The 26,389-nt window shown below is 45.2% G+C and overlaps 1 protein-coding gene across 1 annotated transcript; it reads left to right on the forward strand.

The window, feature by feature from the left end:
• Nucleotides 1-3,131: 3,131 nt before the first annotated feature.
• On the forward strand, nt 3,132-21,772 carry MTMR8 (myotubularin related protein 8; the record flags this gene model as incomplete). The annotated part of the gene is made up of 14 exons (XM_084269376.1): nt 3,132-3,155; nt 4,630-4,752; nt 5,401-5,563; nt 7,877-8,034; nt 9,539-9,667; nt 10,667-10,801; nt 12,709-12,841; nt 14,393-14,502; nt 15,553-15,678; nt 17,087-17,136; nt 18,633-18,833; nt 19,234-19,362; nt 20,245-20,371; nt 21,491-21,772. 14 exons carry the CDS (start codon nt 3,132-3,134, stop codon nt 21,770-21,772), a joined length of 1,890 nt encoding a protein of 629 aa, XP_084125502.1.
• Nucleotides 21,773-26,389: the final 4,617 nt, after the last annotated feature.

Consider the following 26,389-nt stretch of genomic DNA (forward strand, 5'->3'; position numbering starts at 1 on the left):
TAGAAGGTCAGTCAAGGCATGGGGAAACCTCCCTAGGTAGCCCACAAGCAGCCCCTCTGACTCTGGAGCTTCCCTTGAGAACAAACCTAGTAGTGAAAATGTAATTTCTCGTCTACTAACAGTGCCATATGTTATTTCCTGGTTCTGCCTGCCTTCACATTCAAACATACCAAACATCCAGCAGTAGCTCCCAAACCAAAGGAGCCAGGACTGAAAGACATAGCTGGCCTGAAACCTGCAGCCCACAAGCAGCCCCTCTGACCCTGGGGCTCAAGGTGTTCCTTGCCCAGGGAACAGTCCTAAGCTTACACTCTGTCATTTCAGGCCTTGGTGGCCTTGTTCAAGATACTCACTGCTCTGTGCCATTTTCTTCATCCATCAAGGAGGGTTTTACCACACTGATCCAGTGGAGGACATCCAAAAGCCTCCACTCAAAAGAAATATTCACCCGAGCTGCTCTTCTAACAGCTGCTCCTTTTGGATGTGCCTACAGAGTACCACAGGGTGCTCATGTCTGGTGGGGCTCTGCCTGTCTCAGTATGCCTCAGAAGAACCTCAGCAGCAAACAGCTCTAAGCCATATGGATGCATTTACAACCAGCATCATGAAGGAGAGACCTTCAGGAGGGCATTTGGCTTGGCTGAGACGCTGCAGCCCTCGACAGGAGCATGCTGCATGGCACCAACATGTCCCTGTTCCACTTCAACACAACAACTGGGAGTTGCTGATGTTGACTCCACCTCATGTTTTAAAAATGCTTCCTGGATACCTGGAAAATCCAGATGTTTCTCTCACTGTTGTGCCTCCAGTTTACCACAACAGCCACGTTATTTCTTGTTTCAGAGTGAATGCTCTGATGGAGCTAGTGTGGTGGAGTTTGATTTTTTGAAGGTAATGCAGTGGAGTTTGATTTTTCTTAAAGCATTCCAGCTGATTAATTGCATGAAACACAGCTTGTCTTAGCAAAGACTCTGATCAAATTGACTTTCCTAGGTATCATCTTTGAAAACAAGAAAGCAGGGCAACAGAGGACAAAAGAAGCTGGAGGACAGGTGAAATAGCTTCTTTTACAATCCTACTCATCATTGATCTGGATGGTTTCAAGATCTTTTTCATGATTATACCCTGCTCACCAAACAGACTCAAGTGCAACTCTGTGGCCTAGTTCTCTGTTAGTTGCTTTCTTTGATACCTCACTTGGCTTCATCTCCTCAGGGTCAGTAAATGCAGATCCTGGTAGGACATGTGGACATGGACCTAATGGGACCAAAAGGGAGTAGCAACTGTGCTACTGGTCAGGTGAGAGGGAACAAGCTCTGTGTCGGACACGATCTCCCCCATTTATGGTGTACCTATGGTAAAGGTGGGTTAGAATTCCCTTTCAAATTTCTCACAAATTAAGCTGAATCAGTATATTTCTCCACTGTGAGTGTTTGCCAGCCTCAGCAGCTCACTTCTGCTTGGTACTTTGCCCACGGTTCCCTCTATTACTTGAGAAAAGCTCCCTGGAAGGAATAAGCATCCTTTACTCCTTATCATTAACACTGCAAACAATCACCATCCATCAGCAAACCCCAGGAGAAGCTACCAGGGCAAAAAAAGGATGACATCACAAATGCAAAGTCCTAACTAATGAATACTGTGCTTCCCCTCTCGTCTGAAGTGTGTTTTTATAGAAGTTATAGAAATTAGTTGCTTTCTTCCAAGAGCATCCTATAACAGGACTGCAGTGGTGATGGAAGGGAACTGTGTAGTGCCATGGCAGGGCCACCAAGATGATGGAGTGGAACACCTTTGTTATAAGGACAGGCGTAGGGAGCTGGGCCTCTTTAGCCTGGAGGAAACTGAGGGGTGACCTTATTAATGTTTATAAATATGTAAAGGGTGAGTGTCAGGAGGACAGAGCCAGGCTCTTTGTGATGGCAGCGACAGGACAAGGGCAGCAGGTGCAAGTGGAGCAGAGGAAGCTCCATGTGAATGTGAGGAGGAACTTTTTCACTGTAGAGGTTGACAGAGCCCTGGGACAGACTGTCCAGAGAGGCTGTGGAGCCTCCTTCTCTGGAGACATTCAAACTCCCACCTGGATGTGTTCCTGTGTGATCTAGTCTGGGTGATCCTGCTCTGGCAGGGGGGTTGGACTAGATGAGCTTTCAAGGTCCCTTCCAACTCCTAATGTTCTGTGAGTGTGATTCTGTGTTATCTGTCTGAACCTGAACAACTTGTGTTTCCCACCAGCTTAAGGAACCTAAGAGTATCTGCTTTCCCCTTTTTCCTTCTGGCATTATCTCCAACACACAGCATTTTAATCAGCACCGTACAGAGTGCCTTTCTCCTGGGACCCATAGCAAACACTTAGCGGGCATGTTGCATTAATATCCTCTATTATGAAACAATTAAAAACTGTCAGCTCTCAGGCTCGATACAAGGTCAACCTCCCGGAACGGATTCCTCAGTGAATTAAGGGTTTCGATCGCAGTGAACACCTGGGGAAAGTGCTGCCCTTGGGTTTGTGAGGCAGCAGCAACACTTATGGCAGAGGCGGCGGCAGGAGAACAGTAATTACAGCAGCTCTTCAAGATCAAGCCCGGGTATCAACCACAGGCAGCTCTGATGCCTTGAAATGAAAAATCCCTGGGAAAACGGGTATTGTTGGTTCTGTTAAGGGCCTGTAGTGACACAGCCACAGGTGTCCCCAGCCCCCGGCACGAGTGGGGACCCAAGGCTGCCAGGCAGCCCCCGCTGAGGGCCCCGCCGCATCTCCCTGCGGGGAAAGGCGGCGCCCCCGCGCTTCGTGTAGGGACGGGTCGGGAGGAGGTCTGGGGACCCCTGGGGCGGCGAAGCCGCAGCAGAAAAGTTCCCCTCAGCCCTCGGCACGGTCCCCGCCAAGGCGCCGATGCCCGGTCCCCTCGGCTCGGTTCGGCTCGGCCCCGCCCTCCGCCGCGATGAGCCCAAGTCCCCGGCCCACGGCGGCGGCCTGCCCTCACCCAAGATGGCGGCAGCAGCGCCACCTCCCCGCCGGCCTCTCGCGAGGTTTGCGTAGGCGCAGGGCGCGGCCCTGTGCAAATGGCGGCGCGGGGGCTGGGCCACGCGGGCGTGCTGAGGCGAGCCCGGGGGAGGAGGGCGGTGCCGCCATGGAGCACATCACCACGCCGAAGGTAAGCGGCCCCGCCGCACTGGGGGTCGTCCGCCGTCCCGTCCGGGTCTTCGCACCCTTCCTGGGGGAGAGGGGCTGGCCTGGGAGGCTCTGCTCGCCGCCCTGCGCCGGTGCCTCCGGGCGGGCCGCTGAGGTGGAGCCCTCCCCTCCGGGGGCGGCGGGCCTCGGCCGGGGCTCCGCGGCTCTACGGGCTGCCTTGGCTTAGGGTCGGGGTTAATTTGCGCAAACCGGATCCCTTCGCTTCATTCCGAGGCGTGCGCACCCGGGAGCGGGTCGCGGCCGGGTCTGGAGAGCCCGAAGCTGCCGGCGGCGCTGGGCGCTTCTTGCCGCTGAGCTCCGTGTGGGGCTGGACGCGCGGTTCCGATCCTGGGCCTCGGGGAACCGGTCCCGGGTGCTTCGGGTGCGGGTAGCGGGGTCAAACGGCGCTGCCGCAGCCGGGTGCAGTGTGACGGGAGCGCGTCGAGTCCCGCGAGCTGCAGGTAGCTGTCCGGCCGGCGGGCGGGGAAGGCAGGATGGCGCGGCGGGGCTGTGGTGGGTTCCCTGGGCTGCTGGCAGCTTGGGGCTGCCCCTCGCCCGCGTAGGTGCTTTGCTGGGCCCAGCCTGGGAAGGGGCGACGCTGGGTGTGATGATGATGATGATGATGTGCCACGAAGCGCAACGCCCCCGGGAGAGGTAGAGCCGAGCGCGTCAGGTGTCTGCTCCTGGTTCCGAGATGTGTCTCTGCCCAATGACCCTGGGATGAAGCTCACCTAATCGGTACACACAGCTGATGTACCGGGTGCTGTTACCCTGCGTGTTCTCTTTGCCCTTCCAGTGGGGTGGGTTTTGTTGTCCCGTTGTTTTTGCTTAATGCTGAAAGCAATACTCTGCCCGTGTTCGTTATGAAACAAATAGGCCAGGAGCAAATCAGTCAAATAACATAAAATGCATTAAAATTAATGTTTTATTGCATTGGCACTGATGCTTTTAAAAACTTTCTATTAATTAGCTTAGCGTGGTTTATTAGGTGCGTTTACATGCCTGGGAAGTGTGTTATGAGAAGTAGCTACTAATACTCTGTTTTTATAGTGATGGAGCAGTTTGAAGGTGGACTGGAGAGAGCTGTTTCTTTCCCAGCATCACTTTGATTGTACTGAACATGGACAGTCTTCTCTCTTGCACTTCTTTGTCCTATTATTTCTGCAGCCTTGCACAGTAATAAACACTGATCATCTTGGCTGCAGAGCCAGTAATCCGGTTACTCACCCTGGTGCTAAATCTCAGCTGTTTGCTTGACCTTTCTGACTTTAATTGCTGGAGAACTATTTGAATTTATAATGTAAAGTTGAGTTAGGCAGGGCAGACTTTAATTCCTAAGTTTTTCTGCCTTCCTGAGTTGTATATTAGCTGTTACATGGTTGTAGTTCAACCAGTGCTCAGATACTTCCTCCATCAAAATTGAAATTCATTTTTTTCACGCTCTTTTTGTGGCACAGGTTGAAAATGTGAAGTTACTAGATCGCTACACAAATAGGAAGGCAGCGAATGGGACGTTATACCTGACAGCAACCCACCTGATCTACGTAGATGCTTCTGCTGAAGTCAGGAAGGAAACATGGGTAAGTTGTGATACCTGGAATCTCTTTAAGCACAAGTGTAAAAATTACTTTGTGTTGTATCCAAAACAAACAGGTTTGTGGATTCCAGACTTGTAGTGACCTCGTAACAGCATTTTGATGCCTATTGCTTAGCAGAAAGGGCTGTTTTGGAAGGAAATGAACACAGTGGTAGTTTGACTTGATAGAGGTCGCTCGCTGAATTGGTGTTAGTTCCAGGAACATAAAAACCCTTGTCTAGTTTCCTATCTCAAATTCAGTACAGCAAGCTGCCAAACTTGAATTCATCACAGCTCTTAGAGGTGCAAAATTAGCACGGAAATTAGCCTTTTCATTCCAAATTTACTTTAGAATGAATAATGAAGTATATTGCACATGGGAATGGAGGGACAGCAAAGTGAACCAAGCATCCTGAGCTGTGCATCCTTCTCTAAAGTAATAATACATCTGTATTTTTTCAGTCTTGCTCTTACCAAGCCTTTGAGTGCACAGCCTAGATGTTTATTACATTTGTTTGATAAATATCACAAGTAAACTCATTTTCTGCTGCTAGTTAGATGCAGTAAGCATAAATAGCTGATAGCGTTACAAAAAATATCTGCTTGTACTGCTCACAGCCTTGCCAGAAAAATGTTGTTTCCTGTTTTTCAGATCCTGCATCACCATATTGCAACTGTAGAAAAATTACCTCTGACCACAGCTGGCTACCCACTCCTTATTCACTGCAAGAACTTCCACGTGGCTCACTTTGTTATTGGGCAGGAACGTGACTGTCACGAAGTGTATACCTCCCTGCTTAAGCTTTCACAGCCAGGTATTTAGGATGGGAGTCTGTTTTGCAAATCTTTTGAAAGGCTTTGAGCTCGTTTGAGCATTAGAGAAAAGCTTTGCCTGCCAGACTGTTGGTTTTGCTCTGTCTATGGGAAAGGGAGGATGTGAAATTGGAATCGGTTTCCACCAGCAGAGATGGTTGGTGTGGGTTGGCTCAGTAGGGGGAGCGCTGCCCTGTGGACCTGGGGCACTTGATCCCAAACTAAACAAGCATCTTCTGAGGCAGTGGGTATGAGGTAGTCTCCCCTAAGGAACTTCTCAAGACCTGTGCAGAGTTCTTTTGCCTGACAGAGGCTGTATGTAGCATCTCAGGCTTCCTTCTTGTAGCACTCATGCTGTCATACCCTGCTGTACCAGGCCATTGTTGGTCACTTCTGTGGCTTCGCTGTTGGCTGTGTGTAGTTCTGCCCTTTCCTGTTGATTCAGATGTCCAGGGAATTCTGGAATCCCAGAACTAAAGCTTCAAACATTGGCATCTTTCCTTTGTTTCCCAATGGCATGTTTAGGCTACTCTTCAGTGTTTGTCATTGTTCAGTTGTGAAACCCTGTGCTTCACTCCAGCTGACCTGACTTGGCGTCACTCTCTAAGTTTGGGTTTAAGCAAAGCGGCCTCAAAAGCCTGTGGGCTCTTCTGCTTTTTAGTCCATCATGGATGAATTTTCAGGCTCCTTGTTCTTCCTGTGGGACAGCATTCCACCAGGTTTCCTACCTGGCTTCTGTGTATGGCAGCTTCTGCTTTTGGCGTGCTCTTTCAGTGCACCAGTATTTGGGTTGTGTGTAGTTCCAGGGATGCCATTTGTTACTGTATGTGGTGATTATGTCACGGTGTAAGGGAAGGGAATTGGTAGCACCAGTCTGCTTCGTGCTGGCCATCACCTAGGGCTTGACCAGAAATACTGTACTAGAAGTGGGTTTTGCTGAATTTGGGGGTTTCTGATTGGTAGCAAGTCTGGTGTTTATTCCCAGCATCTCCTGTGTGCCTGAGCTTTGTAGTTTCCTTAGTTTGGAAGTTGTAATTCTAATGTTGTATCTGGCTTTTTTTTTTTTTTAATAAAAAGCTGTTGGTGTTCTTTTAGTTTTGAAAGTTAGAGGCTTATGTGGGATTTCAAAGCACAGGGGCTGTCACTGCAGGGGATTTCATCTGTTCTTTTGTCTTGTGGGTACTTGTTTAATACGCTGTAGTTCTTTTGTTGTATTTATGGATTTTGGCAGCTCTCTTCTGTTCTTTTAAAGTTTCTGTACATATGCTTCCTTCCTGGCTTTTTGCTGGAGCATGTTATTATTGATGACTTGTGCAGGTATGACTGACAGCTGTGGGTTACCTGTCTTGGTAACCTGGCTGCTTTATCAGGCTCTGTCAGGTTTCACTCTGTCTCTGGAGCTTTTTCTGCCTTGGAAATCAGCTGAATGAGCTATTGGTTGGATTTGCATTTTATGAAGGGAGGGAAAGAAATTGGGATGGTAGAGATGGAGGAAGAAATTGCCATTTGTCAGGCACAGCCTGGAGCTTTTGTTGGGCTGACAGTAATATCCAGGCTGTCTATCGAGCCTTCCATGCAGCTCAGAACTCGTTGCTGAAGGATGAAGTTAAAGGTGTGCAAGAGCTGTTTGATGAACTCTTCACAGAAGACATACCTTTTCATACATGTTTTAATTTGTGGATTAAATCTTATGATATCTGTCTTGTCTAACGTGCCTGGTGCAGTGAATTCAGTAGGAAATAACTTGCCCAGGAAGAATAACCCCTCTGAAGTTGGCATTTGAACTGAAGGTTTCAGTGTATCTCCCTGCCTGTGGGAACAGAGCGTGGGGAATTCAGTAGGAGCTGTCAGCAGTCAGTACTACGTGGAACAAAAGCCTGTAGAAGTGAGGTTGGGATATTTTAATAATCTGTGCTCTTCTATGGGGTACTCAGTTATTTTTTTCAAGGAGTGACAGTCGGTCTGAGTTTGCTCAGTATTAGGTAAGTACACAAAGCGATGAGGGAAAACTTTGTGCTGCTGCCCTCAAAGAGCAGAAGCATAAGGAAAATTGATACTGTTAAAATACAGCCAGCTACACAGCACAATGCCACAGCCCTTTGCTACCTGGAGTAACTGATTGCTGAGTCTCCTGGTCTTGACTGAAAAATGTCTTCAGTCCTTTGTGTTGGTTGTGGAACACCTGCAGCTTATTGGCTTGCACAGCGTGCTTAGTTTTGACTAGGCCTTCCTGGCCTTCAGGAAGAAGTGGTGACCTCTCCCCATGTCTTTGTATCTCTCTAACTAGTTAATTATTTGTTCTTTCTCCTTCCCAGTGAAGCCTGAAGAGCTTTATGCTTTCTCTTACAATCCTAAGATGTCTAAAGAGAACCGGGAGATGGGATGGAAGCTGATTGATTTGAAAGTCGATTACCAGCGTATGGGAATCCCAAATGACTACTGGGAAATAACAGATGTTAATAAAGACTACGAGGTAACTCCTGCCCAAAGTAGCCATTTAATGCAGTATCTCTCCTTTGTTATTAATGACATACAGCAGTCTTTCTGCTGCTGCATAAGTGATGCCTCTGGGGAAGAACGAGCTCAGTTGGTTTTAATCGAAGCAGCATCGTCTCGATGTGAAAGTGTAGATAATGATGCTGTGGAAGAACAGAACAGAGCTGCAGAGTCACCTTGGTTTGCTTTGATCCCCCTGGCACAGTACCAGGCACTTGGTTTTTTTTCTAGAGAAATGTCAAACCATCTGTTACAAAAAAAACCCTGAAGTACCCTTAGCTGCTTTTGGTATTTCCAAACCCTGTCCCACCAGGCTGGTGACAGATGTGGAGAAGAAAAATAAATGGCAGTACTTTGGCTTGGTGTGAATGAGGCAGAGTGGAAAGGGACTGGGTAAGGATATTAAAAACAGTAACTGAAACCAAGGGGGGTTTCTTGCTTGGTTGGATCATCTCCTAGACAAGGGCTCTTGGTTGTTGCAGTCCTAACTGGCTGTTGCTGTTATTTTCTTCTCTTTCTCTCCTGTAAGGCCAGGTTTGATCTAAACAACATTAAATGAAAGTATTTTTCAAGAAGCTCACTCAAAACTCCTGCTTTGTATTATTTCCCTTTTATTTCTGATGTGTGAGGTCAGACCTTTCTGTCCAAAAGACAACCCTGAGGAAGAAACCAGTAGCTGAAGCCTTGAATCCCTTCTCCCTACTCCCTTCCCCCATTAGTTTTCTTCCTGTTACGCTTTGGGTTGAAGAAGTAGAACCCTTTTCTGTAAGAAATGAGCAGTAATTTTAAATTACTCCAGCTTTGGATGCCTAAATTGAGCTATGGTGTGAGCTGTTTTTCCCATTAGCTGGTTGGGGCACCTTAGTGTGGACATCTAAAATCGTTAATCACTTTGAAGCTTTACTTGCTGGAATGTAATATTCAAGTGGGAATGCTTTATAATTTCCAGCTTATGTTTTAAAATTGTCAAGCCTCAAGTAAAGGCAGGCTTGGAGAACATCTTATCTGTGAAGTGTGTGCTGGAGAGACTGTACTTGCCTAAGGAAAAAGGATAAAGCTGGTCTCTGAGGATGCTACCTGATTGCTGGAAGCTCATTTCAAGTTGAGTAAGATTTAGAGGGAACTTCTAAATATAGTTGTTCTTAATTTCTCTTTTTGTAAAAAATCAGAAACTTTCATACAACTTAGGGATTTAAAGAACTTCCCCTTAAGGGTGTGCTGTGCAGTTGGAGTTTTGGGTTTTTTTTAGGTTCAGTTGCAAAATTACTTCCTTCACCAGGCTTTTATTTTACTCTTTTCCTTTGTTGTTTTTTTTAAATACATCTTAATGGTTCACAACTTCAGATGTGGAGTACATTAGATATGCTGTGGCAGATGATCTGTTCCTGTTGGTAAAGCTAGATCATAAGCTAAAGATGAATTTTCTGTGAATTGTGAATTGCTGAGTAGTAATATCTGATTTTTTTTCCCTTCCTGCTTAGGTTTGCAACACATATCCTCCAGAAATAGTGGTGCCTAGAGCTGCTAATAAGGCAGTGGTGATTGGAAGTTCAAGGTTCAGAAGCAGAGGGCGGATCCCGGTGCTTTCTTACTTATATAAAGAAAACAATGTTAGTTGTTCATCATCTGCTGTCTTTGCTGGGAATAAGGGTTCCCCTTCTTGTCCAGTCCCCTCTTAGTGAAAGGAAAAGATGAGAGAACTTTTAGAGCATATTAATTTATGTTTTTAGATCTCTGCTTAAGGGCTTTAATACTGATTTGCTCTGACACAGAATATGCTGGTTAAGACAAGCACTTGGGACACATCCAGAGCTGTGCAATAAGCACAAACTCTCCAGGGTTCCCATCTGTAAAGTCTTGGGTGTTTTAATCAGCTTTCAGCAATGCCTTGTTACGTGGTTGTTTTGGTTTTGTAATCTACTGTTGAGAGATACTGAATAATGTTTTAACAAGACACATATTAACTCAGCTAGATTTTTCTTAGGGTGGTTCCTTCTCTTCAATACTGAAATAAATCCAGATTATGTGAAGGTTTCAGGTTTTTGGGGTTGTTTTTTTTTTCCACTGAAGAGCAGAATGTAAATTTTTAACTCTGCTGTCTCAGCAGTGTTTTAGATGCAGATGTTAGGAAAATGCTGGCACAGTCAAATTGTTGTTTTCCTGAGGAAGCCTGGCTTGACCTGGGCAGCTCTATGGAGTTGTGCTGGCAGCTATGGAAATTCCCTGAAAGCACACACAGGCTCTGAGCTGGGAATGGCTGGACCCGATAAGCAGAGTGGAAAAGAGTGGCTTGGGCAATAGAAACCCAGTGGAAAGCATGAGAAACACTTAATACTTGATACGGGTCATGAGGGTTTACTGATCATCAGCACAGTGGGTTGGGGAGCACAGCAGTGGAGTCTGCAGTAGGGCTCCTCAGCCTCACTGCGTCCTTCAGGTTCCAAACCCATAGCTGTGAGGAATCTCCCACTTGCATTTCTGTGTGGTGAAGTAGCAGCTGTGTCAGTAAATAGGGAGCTTGGGGAACAGAGTGCTGAAGTTGCTGTTCTTCGGGGCGGCGCGCTCGGGCGGTGTGGCAGCAGAGGACTGTGAGGCGCTGTGTGTTGCAGGCCGCCATATGCCGCTGTAGCCAGCCGCTGTCCGGGTTCAGCGCGCGCTGTCTGGAGGATGAGCAGATGCTGCAGGCCATCAGAGAAGCCAACCCCGGGAGCCCCTTCATGTATGTTGTAGACACAAGACCAAAGGTATCTTCTTGGGGTTTGTGCCTCCTTCTAAAGCCTCCGAATTCATAATGTTTCCAGTTCATTCTGTCCTATCTCTGCTAAGCTTGGCTCAGGCTGCCTTAGGTTAAATGGTGCCAGGCCTGAGGGGGGAGCTCAGTATCAGGCTCCTACTTTGGTGTCCTTATGTGATGAATTCTTGTGCATAATAGAAGTGCCTTTAGGAATGCCTGCACTCCTGGGTATTCTGGGCTGAGGTTTGTGTTAAGGACGACCTGAAGCAACTGGCAGGCGTGAAGCTGGCTGAGACAGTGAAGCATTTTCCTGCAGAGTGCTGGCTTTAGTACATGGAGTTGGAGTGAAGCCTTAGGATTCTTTACCACTAGTTTGAAGTGCTTTAATCAACAGACCTGAGGAGAACTGGAGCTGTATGGAGTCAGATAACAATTAAGAAAAAGCAATTCCTCCTTTTTTCTCCCCTTTGTAAAAAAATAACACTAATGAAGTGTAGTTTGGACTTTAATGCAGTTCAACTCTTTTGGTCTGTAGCCACAATTGTGGGCTAGAACTTTGTTACTGAGGTGTTTATGTAAGAGGATATTGAAGAAATATGTGCAAAATAAAATCTCTAGTGACCATCATCTTGAGGAACTGAATTTGGAAACCAGTTCAAAAGATTGTCTCATCTGCATATTGATTGGGTGTGTTGGTATAAGCAATTGGAACACAAGGATTTTCACAGTATGCAGTATTTAAATGCAGGGGTTTGAGTGCTCTGATTATTTTAAATTTGAGCTTTCTGGGAATCTGCTTCACTGTTCAGATACTGCAGGTATTGTACAGAAACCACAAAGTTAAACTGTGGTGAGAGAAAGAAGGAAAAAAAAAAAAAAGAAAAGTCTTGTTGGGAGAACAGGGAATGTTTCACCTGTTGTTCCAAGATGTATTTTGGCTTTTTGTAGCATGACACTTTAGAGGGAACCTATTGTGTGTATGTTTATAGCAATTGCTGCACATTCTATTGGTGCAGGCAGCTTCCAGTAGCATAGATGTTCCACTGAAATATCACTGATGGTAATTGTATTCAAAAGTATTTGGTGGAAAAGGAACAATTTATAATTGGTCACACTTCCCCCTCTGACACAACAGGTCTTACTCTGGCTCAACTGAGTCATGAGGGTTATTTAATTGTTCTCTACTGTATCTGACTCTTCCTTCTCTCTCCTCTGTAGAGGAAAATCGCTCCTTTTCCCAAAGTACTATGCAGGGGGTTGAAGTGCTCTTTCTTTGGGTGGGTTTTTTTTGTCACTAAAGATTTCCTGGTCGGTTTTGAACTGTTCAGGGTAACTGTTAGAGCAGCTGGCTTCTTTGCTACTTCTTTTCTGCAGTTCCAGTTGGTTGCTGTATTCTTTCTGCTCAACTTTAATATTTCTATGTTTCCCTCAGGTGACTTTATTTCATCTGTGCATGTATGTCTGTGAAAAGCTTTGGAATTCTCTTACTATTTCTATACCACCATGTATGTATGTTACTCGTACAAATGGCTTTCCTAGTTTTACTCTTGTACACTTCTGTCTGAATCTCTTTACCACTGAGGCAGACTTGGTGTCTCTTGGCTTGTTGTGATGACAGCAGTATTCTGAAATTTGGCATGGCTTTCATACTGCCTGCCCTAAGAGATTCTGTCCAGGGTCTTAATGAGTCTCTGACTAATGGACTGGAGACACTGGTGTAATATTAGTGAAACAGCTGGAAGTAATGCCTGGGAGGTGGGGAAGGATGTCTGAGAAACAACTTTATTCAATGCATTTTCTGGGAGATTTTTGTAAAAAATGAAGTCCTTGCAAAGCAGACTGATTTATTTCTGTGTGGTATTGGTTATAATTCCCTTTCTCTTCTCTCTCCTCTTCCCATTCCCTTGAATCTGACAGTTAAATGCCATGGCCAACCGAGCTGCTGGGAAGGGCTATGAGAATGAGGATAATTATGACAACATTCGCTTCAAGTTCATTGGCATCGAAAACATCCACGTGATGCGGAACAGCTTGCAGAAGCTCCTGGAGGGTGGGTATGGCTGCTAGAAGTGGGCAGGACATGTTGCTGAATATGTAAACTCTGTGTTGTGATGGAGGCAGACCAGCAAAGATCTTCCTTCCCTGAAAATTCACTTCCTTGGCTGAAAATGTTTACTGTTAGTTTTGGAGCGGCTCAAAAATAGCAACTCAGACTAACAGTGTTCCTTTAGGTAAAATTTGAGTTTCATAAATGTGCCAAGTTTAAAAGAAAAAGGCTAGAGAAAGGTAAACCATAATATTTAAGTCTCATGGCTACTTTGTGAGCTCTCAAAAGAAAATTACATAGGTTGTTGAGGAAATACTTTTCTGGGGGTTGCTGTGCCTGGTTTGGAGTATGTGATAAACAGCTTTTCTGATGGGGAAACAAGATTTTGGCACAAGCTTCCAAAGACTTTAAGCTCATAAGCATGTAGTTCTTGTGCTTCATTTATTTCTGATTTCAGCTGATTTTTTTTAATACACAAGTTTGTTTAATGTTTTAATGCATTTAAAATATATAAAAATACAGAGTTTCTCAGGTAATGAAGCTACTCTGAGATGATGACCTTAGGGAAAAATGCAAAGCAAGGCAGGAGAAATAACCTGAGCCACTGGTCATCAAAGGTGAATCAAGCATGTGTGTTCACTGCTGTGCTTCTGGAGAAACTCCATTGAAGGTGATGGCATAGCTTGGATCAAGCCAGCAGTACTGTGCTAGCTGGTTCCCAGCACTGTTACTGGTCTTGTGCTGCTAAAGGCCATGGAAAGGAGCAGAGTGGATGCTGCAGATCACTCCTCTTGATTACTCTGACTTCATTTTCTGAAAGGTAATACAAGCACTGCCATCCAAAATCAGAGTTTAGTATTGTAGGGACCAGCATAATGGTCATCTTGCTTCTAATTGATGCTACCAGCTGCCTGGCCTTGGAGAAAAGTGAGGCTCTTTGTGTGACCAAGAGATTCTCCTGATCACAGGTATAAGTCCCAAATTGCCTGTTCCTGGCAGACTCATTTTGTGGTGGAAGAAGAGGCAGAATAAATACTTCTTTACGCCCATATTCTTCTTCAGCAGTGATAAAATCTCTATTGCTGGTGCTTATACAGTTCAGTAGTCTTAGTGTGTTACTCTTAAGTATTTTCCATGCTGGGTTTCAGTGTGGCATCTGAGTTGCCTTCAAGGTTAGACATGTTCTTTCTCTGTCTAAATTAGAACTCTCCTTTCTTCAGATCTTTGTGATGGTGTCAGTATGTTGCTGGCTGTTAAGCATGTGTGTGATGCTAAATGCTTGTGTTGGAAAAACTCAGCTGAAAAAATGAGTTAGCATTTGAGGAGGAGGAGATTCTTCAGACCTTCAAGCGCTCTCATAGCTGAAAACTCCCAGTTTGTGTATTTGTCACCAGTAGTTTCTGTGTCCTTTCAACAGGATATTGCTGATGACGCTTAGGAGTGTGGAAATAGTAGCTTTTAGAATCTACCCAGCTGTTGCTGTGAGGAGCAATGAGGAGGTGGGAGAGAAATGTTGCTAATGGAACTGACTGATTCCTTTGTTTGTGTTCTTAGTGTGTGAAATGAAGTCCCCCTCAATGAGCGATTTCCTCACTGGGCTGGAGAACTCAGGTTGGTTACGGCACATTAAGGCTGTGATGGATGCAAGTGTCTTTCTTGCCAAGGTAAAACTGTACCCCAGCCTGAAGGTGAATTAAAAAATATGTACTTGTCTGTTAGGGACTGCCCAAGGCCATGAAGGTGGAGAGAAGGTGGGAAAACACTGCTGCTCAGGTTGGGCTCAGCTCTAAGACACGAGCTTGCAGTTGGAGAACATTGAGTGGGTCTCCCAGTTGCTGTGACTCAACAAATTGCCCAGGCACTGTCCTGTTCACTGCCTGTAACAAGCTGTTATCTTGGCTTTATTGGAACTTGTTGGAAAGAAATAAAAGCACAGAATGGGAACAAATGACCTTTATAAACCCCTCTAACACATAACTAGTAGGGCAAACAGCTCGTAATCTTGTGCTTCTTACTTACTGAAGTGCTCTGCTTTAAATGATGGATTTCTCAGACCAGTTTGTTTTCCCCCAGTTCTGTGTGATGTGACACAGCTCATGGTGATCATTCAGTGCAGTTCTTGTTTCCACAGAGCTTGTGGCTTTGCAGGTCAGGCAAGAGGAGGAGAGTAACTAAGGTGTGTGGCTTCCTTGTCACAGTAAAGGGAACACAGGCAACACCTGGCAAGAGGAGTGACCTGTAAATGCTGTCATTGCTCTTAAAATGTTCCCCTCTAGCAATCAAAAAGCTCTTTTGTGTTTCCCTTCTGCCCCTGGTACAAAGGGAGCACGGTGATCCCCATGAGAGGAAGTTGGGAAGAGCTCTTCTAATTTTTCTTGATGAGTTCCTAGTCCCTGTGTGTCCAATTATTATTCCTTACTCATCCTCCAAATTTTTCCTCAGAGGAGGGCACTGGGAGTTCTTGGCCTTTCAGAAGACTGAGCGTTCTGAGGTCGGGGTCTGTGTTGCTGCAGCATTTTAGTCTAGTTGGGGTTTCCTGTGGGTTGAAGGTTCCGTACCCAGAAACGCTGCACGTCTGTGGTCTGGATGAGACACAGCAATTTCTCCCCTGGGTTTTAGGCCAGTCAGGTAAATGCAGATGAAGGGGTAGTGTTTAATTGCAGTAACCAAGCTAGACAGCTGCTGAAGTGTTCTGTCTGCTCTCTCCTTCACAGGCTGTGAAAGATGAAAAGGCGAGTGTGTTAGTCCACTGCTCGGACGGCTGGGATCGCACTGCACAGGTCTGCTCCCTGGCCAGCCTCCTCTTAGATCCCTTCTATAGGACTTTTAAAGGCTTTATGGTAAGAGCACAGATGTTGGAGCTTCAACAAATAAAAACTGCTGTCTGGATGTGAAATGTAAACAGGCCCTAATTAAGGCCATTTCCTGGAACGAGCAGTGGGTGACCTATATAAAACCAGCTTTGATACTATAAACAAGCTTTGATTGCTCTGAACAGCATGGGCATAAAAGGGCAGCAGTTGATTTACATTCCCAAATATTTGTTTCCTTGAATGTCCATGTGAGAGCCACTAATGAGATGTTTCAGCAAGATATGAGTGAGCAAAGGATGCACCTCTGGCAGCAACCCACAAAAAGAATGGTGAAGCAGCTTTTCATTTGAGACTTGGAGCAAATGGTCCCTTACCTGCTAGGATTTAAAACTGGGTGATCTCATTGGTGGGCCCAGGGCAGCTTGTAACCTGCACATCATTTAAGATTTTTTTTTTTTTTTTTAAAAAGCCATTAGACATTAACTTGGCCATTTGCTTCTGCAGCCTTTTTCTTATTTGAAGTCAGCACTCCATAAATACAGTATGATCTGTGATGTTACCTTTCCAAATACTTGGAAGACAAACTGCAGCTTTTCTCAGAGTTCCTTAAAAGAAACTCTGAAATCTGAACAATGCAAACTGGGGCTCCTCCAGTGTGTTGCAGTGCCAGGAGTGTTCCCTGGCATTCCGTGCTATTTTAATTACTGGTTCTGCATCTGGATTATATTGCAGTCTGTATACAATTAAAATGACCTGGGAGTGTGAAGCACTGCCTGGGCTTTGGCTGTGCTCTCAATGATTCTGTAGGAACTAAGAAGCACCATTTTGATTAGGAATGGGGGCAGTAATTAAAGTAGACAAATGCTTGTCTGTCCTATGAGCAAATCTGATGACAGTGGCTGTTCCTAAATGGATGCGACACAGGTGTAAAGAAGGGAAAAATTGAAAAGCAGTCTAAGAACTCTGTGAAATTCTGCCTTCCTTTCCTTCTTTAAGTCTCTGGATGGTGTGGATAAAGGGGCTGGAACACAAGTCTGATGAGGGTGGTGGCTGAGGGAACTGAGACTGTTCAGTCCAGAGAAGAGGCTGAAAATCATGATACTCTTCTGAATTAAATAGTGAGTGGTGTAGCATTAAGCTGTTAACTCTTTTAGCTCAGTGTGCTTATGTGTTATGGTTTTAATAACATAGAGGCTCCCTCAAAATAGTGCTAGATTTGCTTGAAATAACTTCTGATTCCACCAGTGGTGGTGTACTGGTAGCTGTGGATAACTTGTAATCTATAAATTGCTGTTTTCCTTGCCTTCTCTGGATATGTTTGTACCTGTGGGGTCAGTGGGTAGCATTGGTTCTAAGGTTTTGAGTTTAATATCAAAGGCTTCATTTGGCTTTTTCTAAAGTAATAGTTTTTTTAACTTGTGTTTTGAAACCAAAGGTTCTAATAGAGAAGGAGTGGATTGCCATGGGCCACAAGTTCTCACACAGGTAAGGAGGGCTTGATATCTGGGTGACTGGGGTGGAGGCTTGGCTGTGAAATGAATGCAGTGTGTTCTGGTTTGAGTGCTCCTGTGAAAATATAGGAGAGAAGACTTGGAAAACACTAGAGTTGGTGGTGTAACAACCTTAACATACACTGGCTTTATTTCATCAGTGCTATTTTTTTAATTACTTTACAAGAATCAGTCTTGAACAAATTGTATTCTCTTTTCCTACCTGTACGATCACATTGGTGTTATCTGAGGAGTGACAGTGTTCTGGCAGGAGATGTTAATTCTTCTGTGCCCATCTCCTGGCAGAAAATCTCTGCTAATGTTTTCTCAGGACTTTTACCAAGCTCAAAGCATAAACTTGGCCCCACTACAGTGCTGGAAACCATTCTGACCTGCACTCTCATTCCTCTAGCTGACAGCCTGCATCTAGTAGGGATATTACTGTGAATTGCTGTGGTTGCCATATGGAAATTAACTGAAATGATCCAGAAGAAAACAGGTAGGGCAGGGAGTCAAGGCTTTGTCCTTGATGTGAAACTGATTCCTGGTTTTAGTAATAAAACTGTTCCCCTAAAGCATCTCTGGGGAAAATAAGCAGTAGGCACACCCTTATGCTGGGGTATAATAAGCAGATAAACTTGAGTTTGGTCATTATTGGCCAAATCAATGTTCTGTGGTCATTGAGACTCCTTTTCACCTTTCTCATGTTAAGACAAAAAATAACAAAAATACTCCTATTATAAAGGATAGTTCCAAGTGTGAAAACTTGGCAGTGGATACAAAAAGTACTCAAGACATGGCTTTCAGCATTGAGAGTATAAACCTTTAGTCCAGTAGACAAATCCTCTTGTAGTGGTGGCTGGTGCCTTATCGTTCTGAGGGAAATCAATCCTCTTCCTTGCTGCAGCTTAGGGCATTGCAGTTGGAATCACAGAATCAGGAACAGGGATTTGATCAGCCAGATCTGTCATAAGAAATCTCACTTCATTTTTCCACCCAAGTTTGGGGATGCTTTGTTCCTTTCTGTGGATTTCCAGGTTATATCCTAAACCTGCCTTGGGTTTGGGGGTTGTTTTTTCTTCTCTCTGAGCAGTAGATGTTTCTTTAGAGAACATTGCCTTTTCCCATGTGCCTGCAGCACAGGCTTAGGGATTCCCATTTCACAAACATTTCATGTGATGCTTTCAAGTCTGTTAACATAGGTTCTCCCATTGCTGATTTTGCTTTAAAGAACGGGACACTGCACAGTTCTCCTGGCTTCTACCAGGTAGCCTGGGAGAGCAAGCAGTGCTCAGGGTGGCATGCCTTAATGTGTGGTTTCCCTCAGTTAAACCATGTGGGAGGGTTTCTGACTCCACAGAGTCTTACTAGAGTCTTACTAGAGTCTTACTCTAGTAGTGGAGAAGACTTCCCAGCCGCTTAATTGCGAGGAGATTCTTTATGGTTGGGTGACACAGGATCTAACCCTGTGGTTGGTTTGCATCTCTCTAGGTGTAGCCATTTGGATGGTGACCCCAAGGAAGTGTCCCCTGTCTTCACTCAGTTCGTTGAGTGTGTCTGGCAGCTGATGCAGCAGTTCCCCTGCACGTTTGAGTTCAACGAGCGCTTCCTCCTTGAAATCCACGACCACGTCTACTCCTGCCAGTTTGGCAACTTCCTTGGCACCTGCCATAAGGAGCGTGAGGAGCTGAGGTGAGTTGGCCTGGAGGTCTAGAAGTAGCTTGAAATGCCAGGAGGGCAGGTTGGGTTTGGGTTGTGTTTTTAATGTACTTGTGGGGTGGTTAAGGGTCATGCTGTCCTAACAAAGCTTATGTTCTACAGCATGAAAAGAAACCTACAGGTTAATTTTACCCCCAAAGTTTTAATTTGGTTGACAGCAATAGCTATGGACACCCCTTTTGGGCTGGATATTTTCCATTTTAGACAATTGTATATATTCCTCAGTGATGTATCTCACGTTTATGAAATTAATAAGATACTGTGTAAAAATACTTCTCAGCTCCCTTAATCTAATTCTACTCAACAACCAATAGCATCAATCCACTTACTCTGATTCTTTTTGTAGTGATTAGATGTTATTTGTGATTGACAGAATCTTTGAGAAGACCCATTCTCTGTGGCCTTTCCTCTTACAGAAGAAGCAGGAATTGAGAAATCCTTTGTACAGAGGATTTACAGCTTACAAAGAGCTTCAACCAAACACACTACCTTTCAGTTTCCAGTAAGTTGCTTTTTAAGAAGTGGTAGGGGGCAGGAGGGGGTTGGGGGGACATTCATTTCACGCCAATGTAGATGGGTAATTCAGGGTTTTCTGCTGACAGCATGGTTTGTTTTACCTTTCCCTTCCATTCCTCATCCACAAACCTGCAATTTAAAATTAGTATTTTTTTCTTTGGTGTTGAGAGAGGATGGGGAAAAGCAGAGAACAGAACAACTTCAGATGTGTAGATAGAACCCGCACATACACCCTGACTGCTTGCCCTCTGATTTCTGGTGATGGGGTAAGCAGTTGCTGAAGAAAGCTTCTCCTTTCCTCCTCTTTAATATTTATATTAAGTCTTTCAGACTGGAATCTCTGCCCAGGCACTCCAAGGCCTGTGCAGTCAGGGTGCTTTTCACAAGAAGGGATGTCTTGTTGCTGTGCCTGTTTGCTTTGGGGTGTTACAGCCAAAGTTGTTGGTTGTGCTTTGTTTCTGGCTCCCTCCTGTTCACTGCTGAGAGAGGGAGGGATGCAAATGTGTCTCAAGTGTGTGTGGTTACTGGTGTGCAAAGGGGTTCAGTAAAAATAGGGGGGTTGGGTAGCTGAGGGATTCCAGGTGAATTGCCCAAGCCCACAGTGAGTCTGCAATAGCAAAAAGTATCTCTTCATCTTCTGCTAATACCTCCTGCCAGTGCTTGTGGATCCTAAGGCAGAACTGTTATGAACTTGATGAAAATTTGCCCATTGCTACTGAATTTTACACTCCTAGGCTGTGGCAGGTCTATAAAATCGATTCTTAATCTCAGTTTTTTTGAAAACTGTTTTTTCTTAAGCAGCCTCTGGTTTGTTGGCCACCAGTGTGCAACAGGCCACCTAATTCTCTTTTCTTGCCCTGTTCCTGAGGTTTTGGTGTGGGATGTATAATCGCTTTGACAAAGGAATGCACCCAAAACAGCGTGTCTTGGATCATCTGCTAAGCTGCATGAGCCAAAAGGTGCAGCTGGAGGACAGTGCCTCTGAACTGGAAAACGTGAGTCCTGAAGCTTTGTAGTGTTTAAAATTACACAGTGGTTTTGGAAAACAGAGCTGAGCAGTTCCAACGTGCTGGGCAGAGCTGGGCAAAACAAAGGGTGAATTGGCATTGCTGTAATAAATAGATTTGACTTACCCCAAATTCTCAAAAGCTGCCTTTGGCCAAGTTCTGTTTCAGGCTCATAATACTCTAATTCTCTAAATGAAGCAGGTGCTGGAAGAGTATCTGGGTTTCAACCCCACTCACAGCAAATTTCAAGGGAGAGAAGAAAACAGTGGGGCTGCTGACTGCTTTCTCTTCCCTGCCCCAAAACAAAATAAGAATATATATGTATATTCATACTCAGCTTGCCCCTGTGTTATTTTTTATCCCCTCCTTCCTGTTCACAAGCCATGGTGGAAAAACTGGTGAACCAGCTGAGTTACTTAAGCTAGCCAAAATGTAACTGGGCTGTGTAGGCTGAATTACCCTCTAAAAGTGGCTACCTTGGATTTGAAGTGCTTTGCTAAAACAAGGCAGGGAATCTCATACATCTTCCCCTTGGGTTCTCTGGTGTTGCATGTACTGAAGCCCTGCTTCCCAGCAAGTGGCTGGACACTGCCTCCTGATGGGAAGCAGAGAATAAGTCTTTTCCTTTGCTATGGTGTGTGGCCTTTGTTTTTGTTTTATAAAACTGCCTTTAGTTGACCTAAAAGGGGTGTTTCTTCCATCTTGGTTTCTCCCTTTCTGTCCTGCTGAGGAGGGGGTGACAGAGCAGTTTAGGAGGCACCTGAAAGTAGGAACGTGGCTTCTTGTTATGCTCTGGGTGCAATATCCTTTCTATGCACATCTGAAAAAACAGAAAACCAAACATGCACCCACCCCAGTGGGGAGTCATCTAAAAATACACCAGTGAGAAGACCTATTGATCTCCTCCATTAGATTAATGTGAATGCTGGAAACTTTGGTTTGATGATTAAATAATGATGCTTGTATCAAACAATCTGTGCCTGTGTACTTCAGTGCTGGGTTACAGAGCTGAAAGAGGCTGTTATGTTGACAATTCTTCTTTGTGTGTCCCTAACATCTGGGAAGAACAGCTTTGGTTAATGTTTTACTGTCTTTCTATTTGCATAGAAACTCCCTTTCCTGGATGGCCCTTTGCCTGGTGACACTTGCTCCTTATCTAGAGTAGGAAACGCTGCTTCAAAAACACCGATGCTCAACACCCCTCAGGATTATGAAGGGGAACCACCTCCTGCACTGAGCAATGGTGCCTCAGCAGGGTATATCCCTGACACCATGTCAGCTGTGGACAGAAAGCACAAAGAGAACCTGTCTCCTCACCAGGACCACCGTGATCACAGTGTTGCTGTTGTAGACTCCAGAGCTAAGGATGGACAGCCGCAGCACCACTGATGGGCTCTGCCAGCTGTGCTCAGTATGAACTGGGTGGTGGTGAGGCACAAGGGAGCTGTGCCCCTGGGGGGTGTAGCCCTCCTGAGGGTTTACACCTGAAGGTGAGTAGGTGTGTTTGCAGGGAGCTCTGCTTGCTGTGAGGAGCCAGTCCACGCCTGGTTTGCTTCGCAGCGTTTAGCAGCTGGGATGCTGAAGATGCGTCTGGAGCTGCCTGGAGGCCACCCTGAGTTAGTGTGAACCTCACTTTGCAGTGGAAACACCATGTGTGGTTAAGGTTTATGACCACCTGCCAGTACTGGCATGTCCAGCTGAAAGAAATCTTGGTCAGTTACCATGGGGCTTAGGAGCTGTGCTGGAGTAGGAAAGATGCCATCCATCAGTAGCGGTGCAAGGTCACGTTCAAATGGTAGGAAACCCACCTCTTCTTGGCTGTGAATGGATCTCTGCATGGACCCTCCTGTGGCAGAACCGATTCCTCTTGTTGTTTCCTATGCATATTTGTTCAACAAACTCCCTCTGTGCCTTTCTATGGAGACGGTTGTAATGTCTAGCCTTGCAGTGTACTGTTTTTATTATTGTAGCATAGAGTGTAGTACTTGGTCTTCTCTGTAGTCAGTATTTTTAAACAAGTCTGGGTTTTTATCTGCTGCCAGCTTCTTCAGGATCTCTGTGGATCCCTCAGTAGCTTCTTTCTAAGCTGACCTTTCAAAGAATAAGCTTTTTATGGGCCTTATTCACTGATGGTAAGAGTGCAGCGAGCCACAAAGACAGCCTGTCACCTGTGAATTTTTGACAGAGGGAGGTTTAGAAATTAGAAGATAGGAAAAAAAATATTTAATTTTTCTCTTGTTTTATGAGCTCTGTTAAATTGAAGCAAGAGAGCAGCTTGTTGCTTCCAGTTCATAAGTGTGCTCTCTTTACGTCCACTGTTGAGGTGGTACTTAGAGAGGAGATGTGTCCTGTTACTGAAATGGGACCTCAAATGATTACTTGACATCATATGCTGAGAGAGTACAGTGTGTGTTCTCTTGGATGTTAAAGTTACATCAGCCTGTAGAGATGGTTTGTCTGTACTGTCACAATGTGGCAAGATGAACAACGTCTCTCACAGGAATGAACTTGGTCATTTTGTGAAGCTGGTGAGAAGGTGAATGGGGAGGTGACCCCTTATTGGAACAATGATGTTGTGGTAGCAGCTCCAGCCTGGCTTCACTCCAGTGCTGGTTAACACTGCTCAGTTTCTTGATGCTGCAGTAATCTCAGCTGGAGATACTAGTTCAAAAGTTACAGGTTTCACATGGAGATGTATATTCCAGAAGCCTTGTGAAGAAACAAGGGCTTGTCTCCCAGGGGAGCAGATGGCCCAGGAAAGCTGTCCCCCACAGTACGTGTTCTGGACGACCTTCTCTAGATGTGCTTAATTGCAGAGAGTCCCTTTCTGCACCTCAATGCAACGTGCTTCTCTGCTTTCTTTTTGGATCCTGTTGTTTAAATTAGGTGCTGCCATTAGGTCTTGAAGTTGGATTTTCTCTTTAAAATATTTTCAGTGTCAAAATTTTGTATGTTAGCTCTCCTGGTCTGCAATAGAAACATTCCATTACAGTAGCCATCATTTGTCTGTCTGTAACCTGTAGTGAAACAGCTGGGTTGCTTTCAGTGTTCCAAGTAAAGTAGAAAAAACCCACATACATATTAAAAACCCCACCCCCTGAGTGTCTCACTTAGGGTAAGAAAACACTTATTTTATTATGCATATCAGAAGACCCAAGGAGGAAGGGCAGGACGTGAGCACAGGGCTGCTTCAGTGCCCAGAATGATAGAGAGAATTGTTTTAAATGCTGTGGTTTCTTCAGTCCAGAAGCAAGTAACATTTAAGTTTTTAATAACAGTTGCTTTCAAGGTCAGAGGGAGAGAACCACATACACAACTGATGTCAAAACAGAACCCATGAAATCCCCAACCAGATCAGCTTGAGCAGAAAACATTCCAACCTTCACGTGTGGGTGCATATCAGAAACACTGCATCATGCAAAAGGTGTATCTTAGGGGGGGTGTTTCTGAATGCATCTCTCCTTAATCTCAAGATGAGTGTCTGCTGTTGAGTCTCTTTGCTCATAATGAGCTCTGCTAAGCTCCTAACATGGAGTTAGCTAGATAAGTAGTCTCCCATATCCACGTATTCCTCAGGTGAAGAGAGTGCACCCTCAATCTTAATCCAGCAGCTCTTGATACCCAGGGTTTGGATAATGCTGTCCTGGAGGGTGCAGGGGTGTTCCCTTTGCCTCTTTACCATGCTGGAGCTCCATTTCACATGGGCACTTGGCAGTTTGGAGCCTGTTGATGATGGAACCACCCTGTCTCCTCTTTCCAGGTGAGAGAAGAGTGTGGTGGATAATACACATGGCTCTTTTGAGTAAAGAGACTAAAGCAGTAAATGAGACCAAGGCAGGCACTCTTTAGGACCAGTTATTTAAGATGTCATTGGTTCTCTCAGTGTGTTTCCTAGTGAAAATTAGAGATACAGAGCTGTAGAGAAATTTGACTGACTGCTGAAGGATTTAAATGTGTCATTGGTTAATCACTGTATAAAAGCAATTTGCCGGTTTGTATAAATGTTTACATGTTGCCTTGTCTTTTTGAATTGCTGTAGATTACCTTGGAAAAAAGATAAAATAATTGTTCCTTGTTCTTAAAATGTGACAGGCATTTCCCCAAATCCTCCCTGATTGCACTGTTACTACAGGTACATATAACCATGGAAAGGTTACTTCAAACACCGAAGGTGTTAGGAGGCTTTTAGTCATCTTGCTGCTTTTGACTTTGGTACCAAAACAATGGGATGACTTCACTTTGAAATGCAAAACTAGCCCAAAAAAGGGTAATTGTCTGTCGTCTTGAACTACTTGGGTTTAATGTGTACAGACTTGATCAAAGTCTGCAGTGGATTAAAAACCATTCATGCTGGTGCTGTAAGTTTCCAGAGCTGGAAAAGGTTCCAGAGTTTCTCAGCTTTCTGTGAGAGAGTTTGAAAACTGGGTAACTACAAGCTTCTCAGTGGTGACAGTAACTCCTGTGTGTGTTAAAACCAAAGCAGAAATGCTGTTCAGAGCAGTGCAGTGTGTCCTCAGGCCTCTGCTCAGCCTGGCTGCCCTGCAGAAGGCCTCTGGCCACGCGTTGAAGAGCCTGGCTGAGGCTGGCCAGGAGCTTGATAAATAAGGTCTCTTAAAGCGTCACAGGAATGCGAAAAGCTTAGGTAGGAATCTTCTTAGTAAGCACTGTGTAGGTGAGGAGTTACTGTAACTTACTCCTAGTGGAGCATCCATGCATGGGGAACTCCCAGGTACTGGCTTTGGCTGGGGGTTAAGTGAATGATGTGACTCGCTGCTTTGTTTGGAGTCCTCTGACTGGGAGGGAGGAGGGGTCCTGTTTGCTGCTCCATTGGGTGGGCTCTGTTAGTGTAGAACTCTGTCTCCTCTGGAGCACCCCTTGCTTTACTGAGATACTCTCTGGTTTCATGCCTGTACGTCATGTCTCTCATTACAGATAGGTAGAGCGTTGCAATGGGCAAGTGCCTGTAGTACTCAGTTACAGCTACTTCTTTGAAGTAGGAGAGGGATCCATGTCACTTCCTCTCTTGGCTGATATGTCTTAACATGAACTTCACAGTGCTGACTCTTCCATTGCATTTTGTTCTGCAAGCAAATCCCATGGGCAGCGTTTGCTGTGCCGAAACCAAGGGAGTGATGGGTTTGCCCACAGACACAGCTCTCAGGCAGCCCCTGTGGGTGGGGAGCTCTGTGCCTGGCAGATCCCCAGAGGAATCATCTCTGGGTGCTGTTTACTGATGAATACTCATGAGTGACCAAGAGAATTCAAAGGGCATCTGCTGTTCTGTTTTTCTCCTCTTCCCCACTGCTTTGCCTTGAGTGCTGGGGTCATTCTTTCTCCAGACCTAACAGTTACTCCTTGTTTACATTCCGTCCTTCTTGCACGTACAGGCACTTCCCATGCCTTGGGGCAGAGTGGGGGGAGGAATCTCTTCTGAATGTAGTATTTTAAGTAATACACAGCACTTGATTAATTAGATGAGGAGCATCTCGAACCAGGTGATGTAGAAGTCTGTTTTCTTGAGCATCTTTAGCACTGAGAGCAGCCAGGTCGGTGCCAATTGCAGTCGGTCCGATTTGTTTGGGCAAGTATTTCAATGTACAGCACTGTGTCCTCTTGGCATCCCCAAACTAGAAAAGCAATGCAGGTTAAAATAGCTGACCTAGATCTCTTCTTGTATCACTTACCTATGTATATGTGTCTGTATGTAATGTAGCAGCATACTACTGGAGTAACTCGTAGCACTGGATCTAGTCACTTGTAACTGAGCGCACGTACGTGCTTTTCCTGTCATCCACGGCCTGGGCTCTGTAGGAACGTACCTAAAGCTGTGTGTGGCTCTGGGCTGGAAGCTGTAAATGTGTTTGCTGTTCCTGTGAGTCGCTGTTTTTGTGGGTGTCACTGTTGAAGGATGGCTGTGTAACATTGTGGATGAAACCCCGTATTCCCGACATGCTGCCGTGGCTGTGTGTGTTGTGTAAGTCCATTTCAGTTCATGCACTGCTTAAA

Source organism: Gallinula chloropus (assembly GCF_964237585.1).
Source record: "Gallinula chloropus genome assembly, chromosome: 11".
Classification (NCBI taxonomy): Eukaryota; Metazoa; Chordata; class Aves; order Gruiformes; family Rallidae; genus Gallinula; species Gallinula chloropus.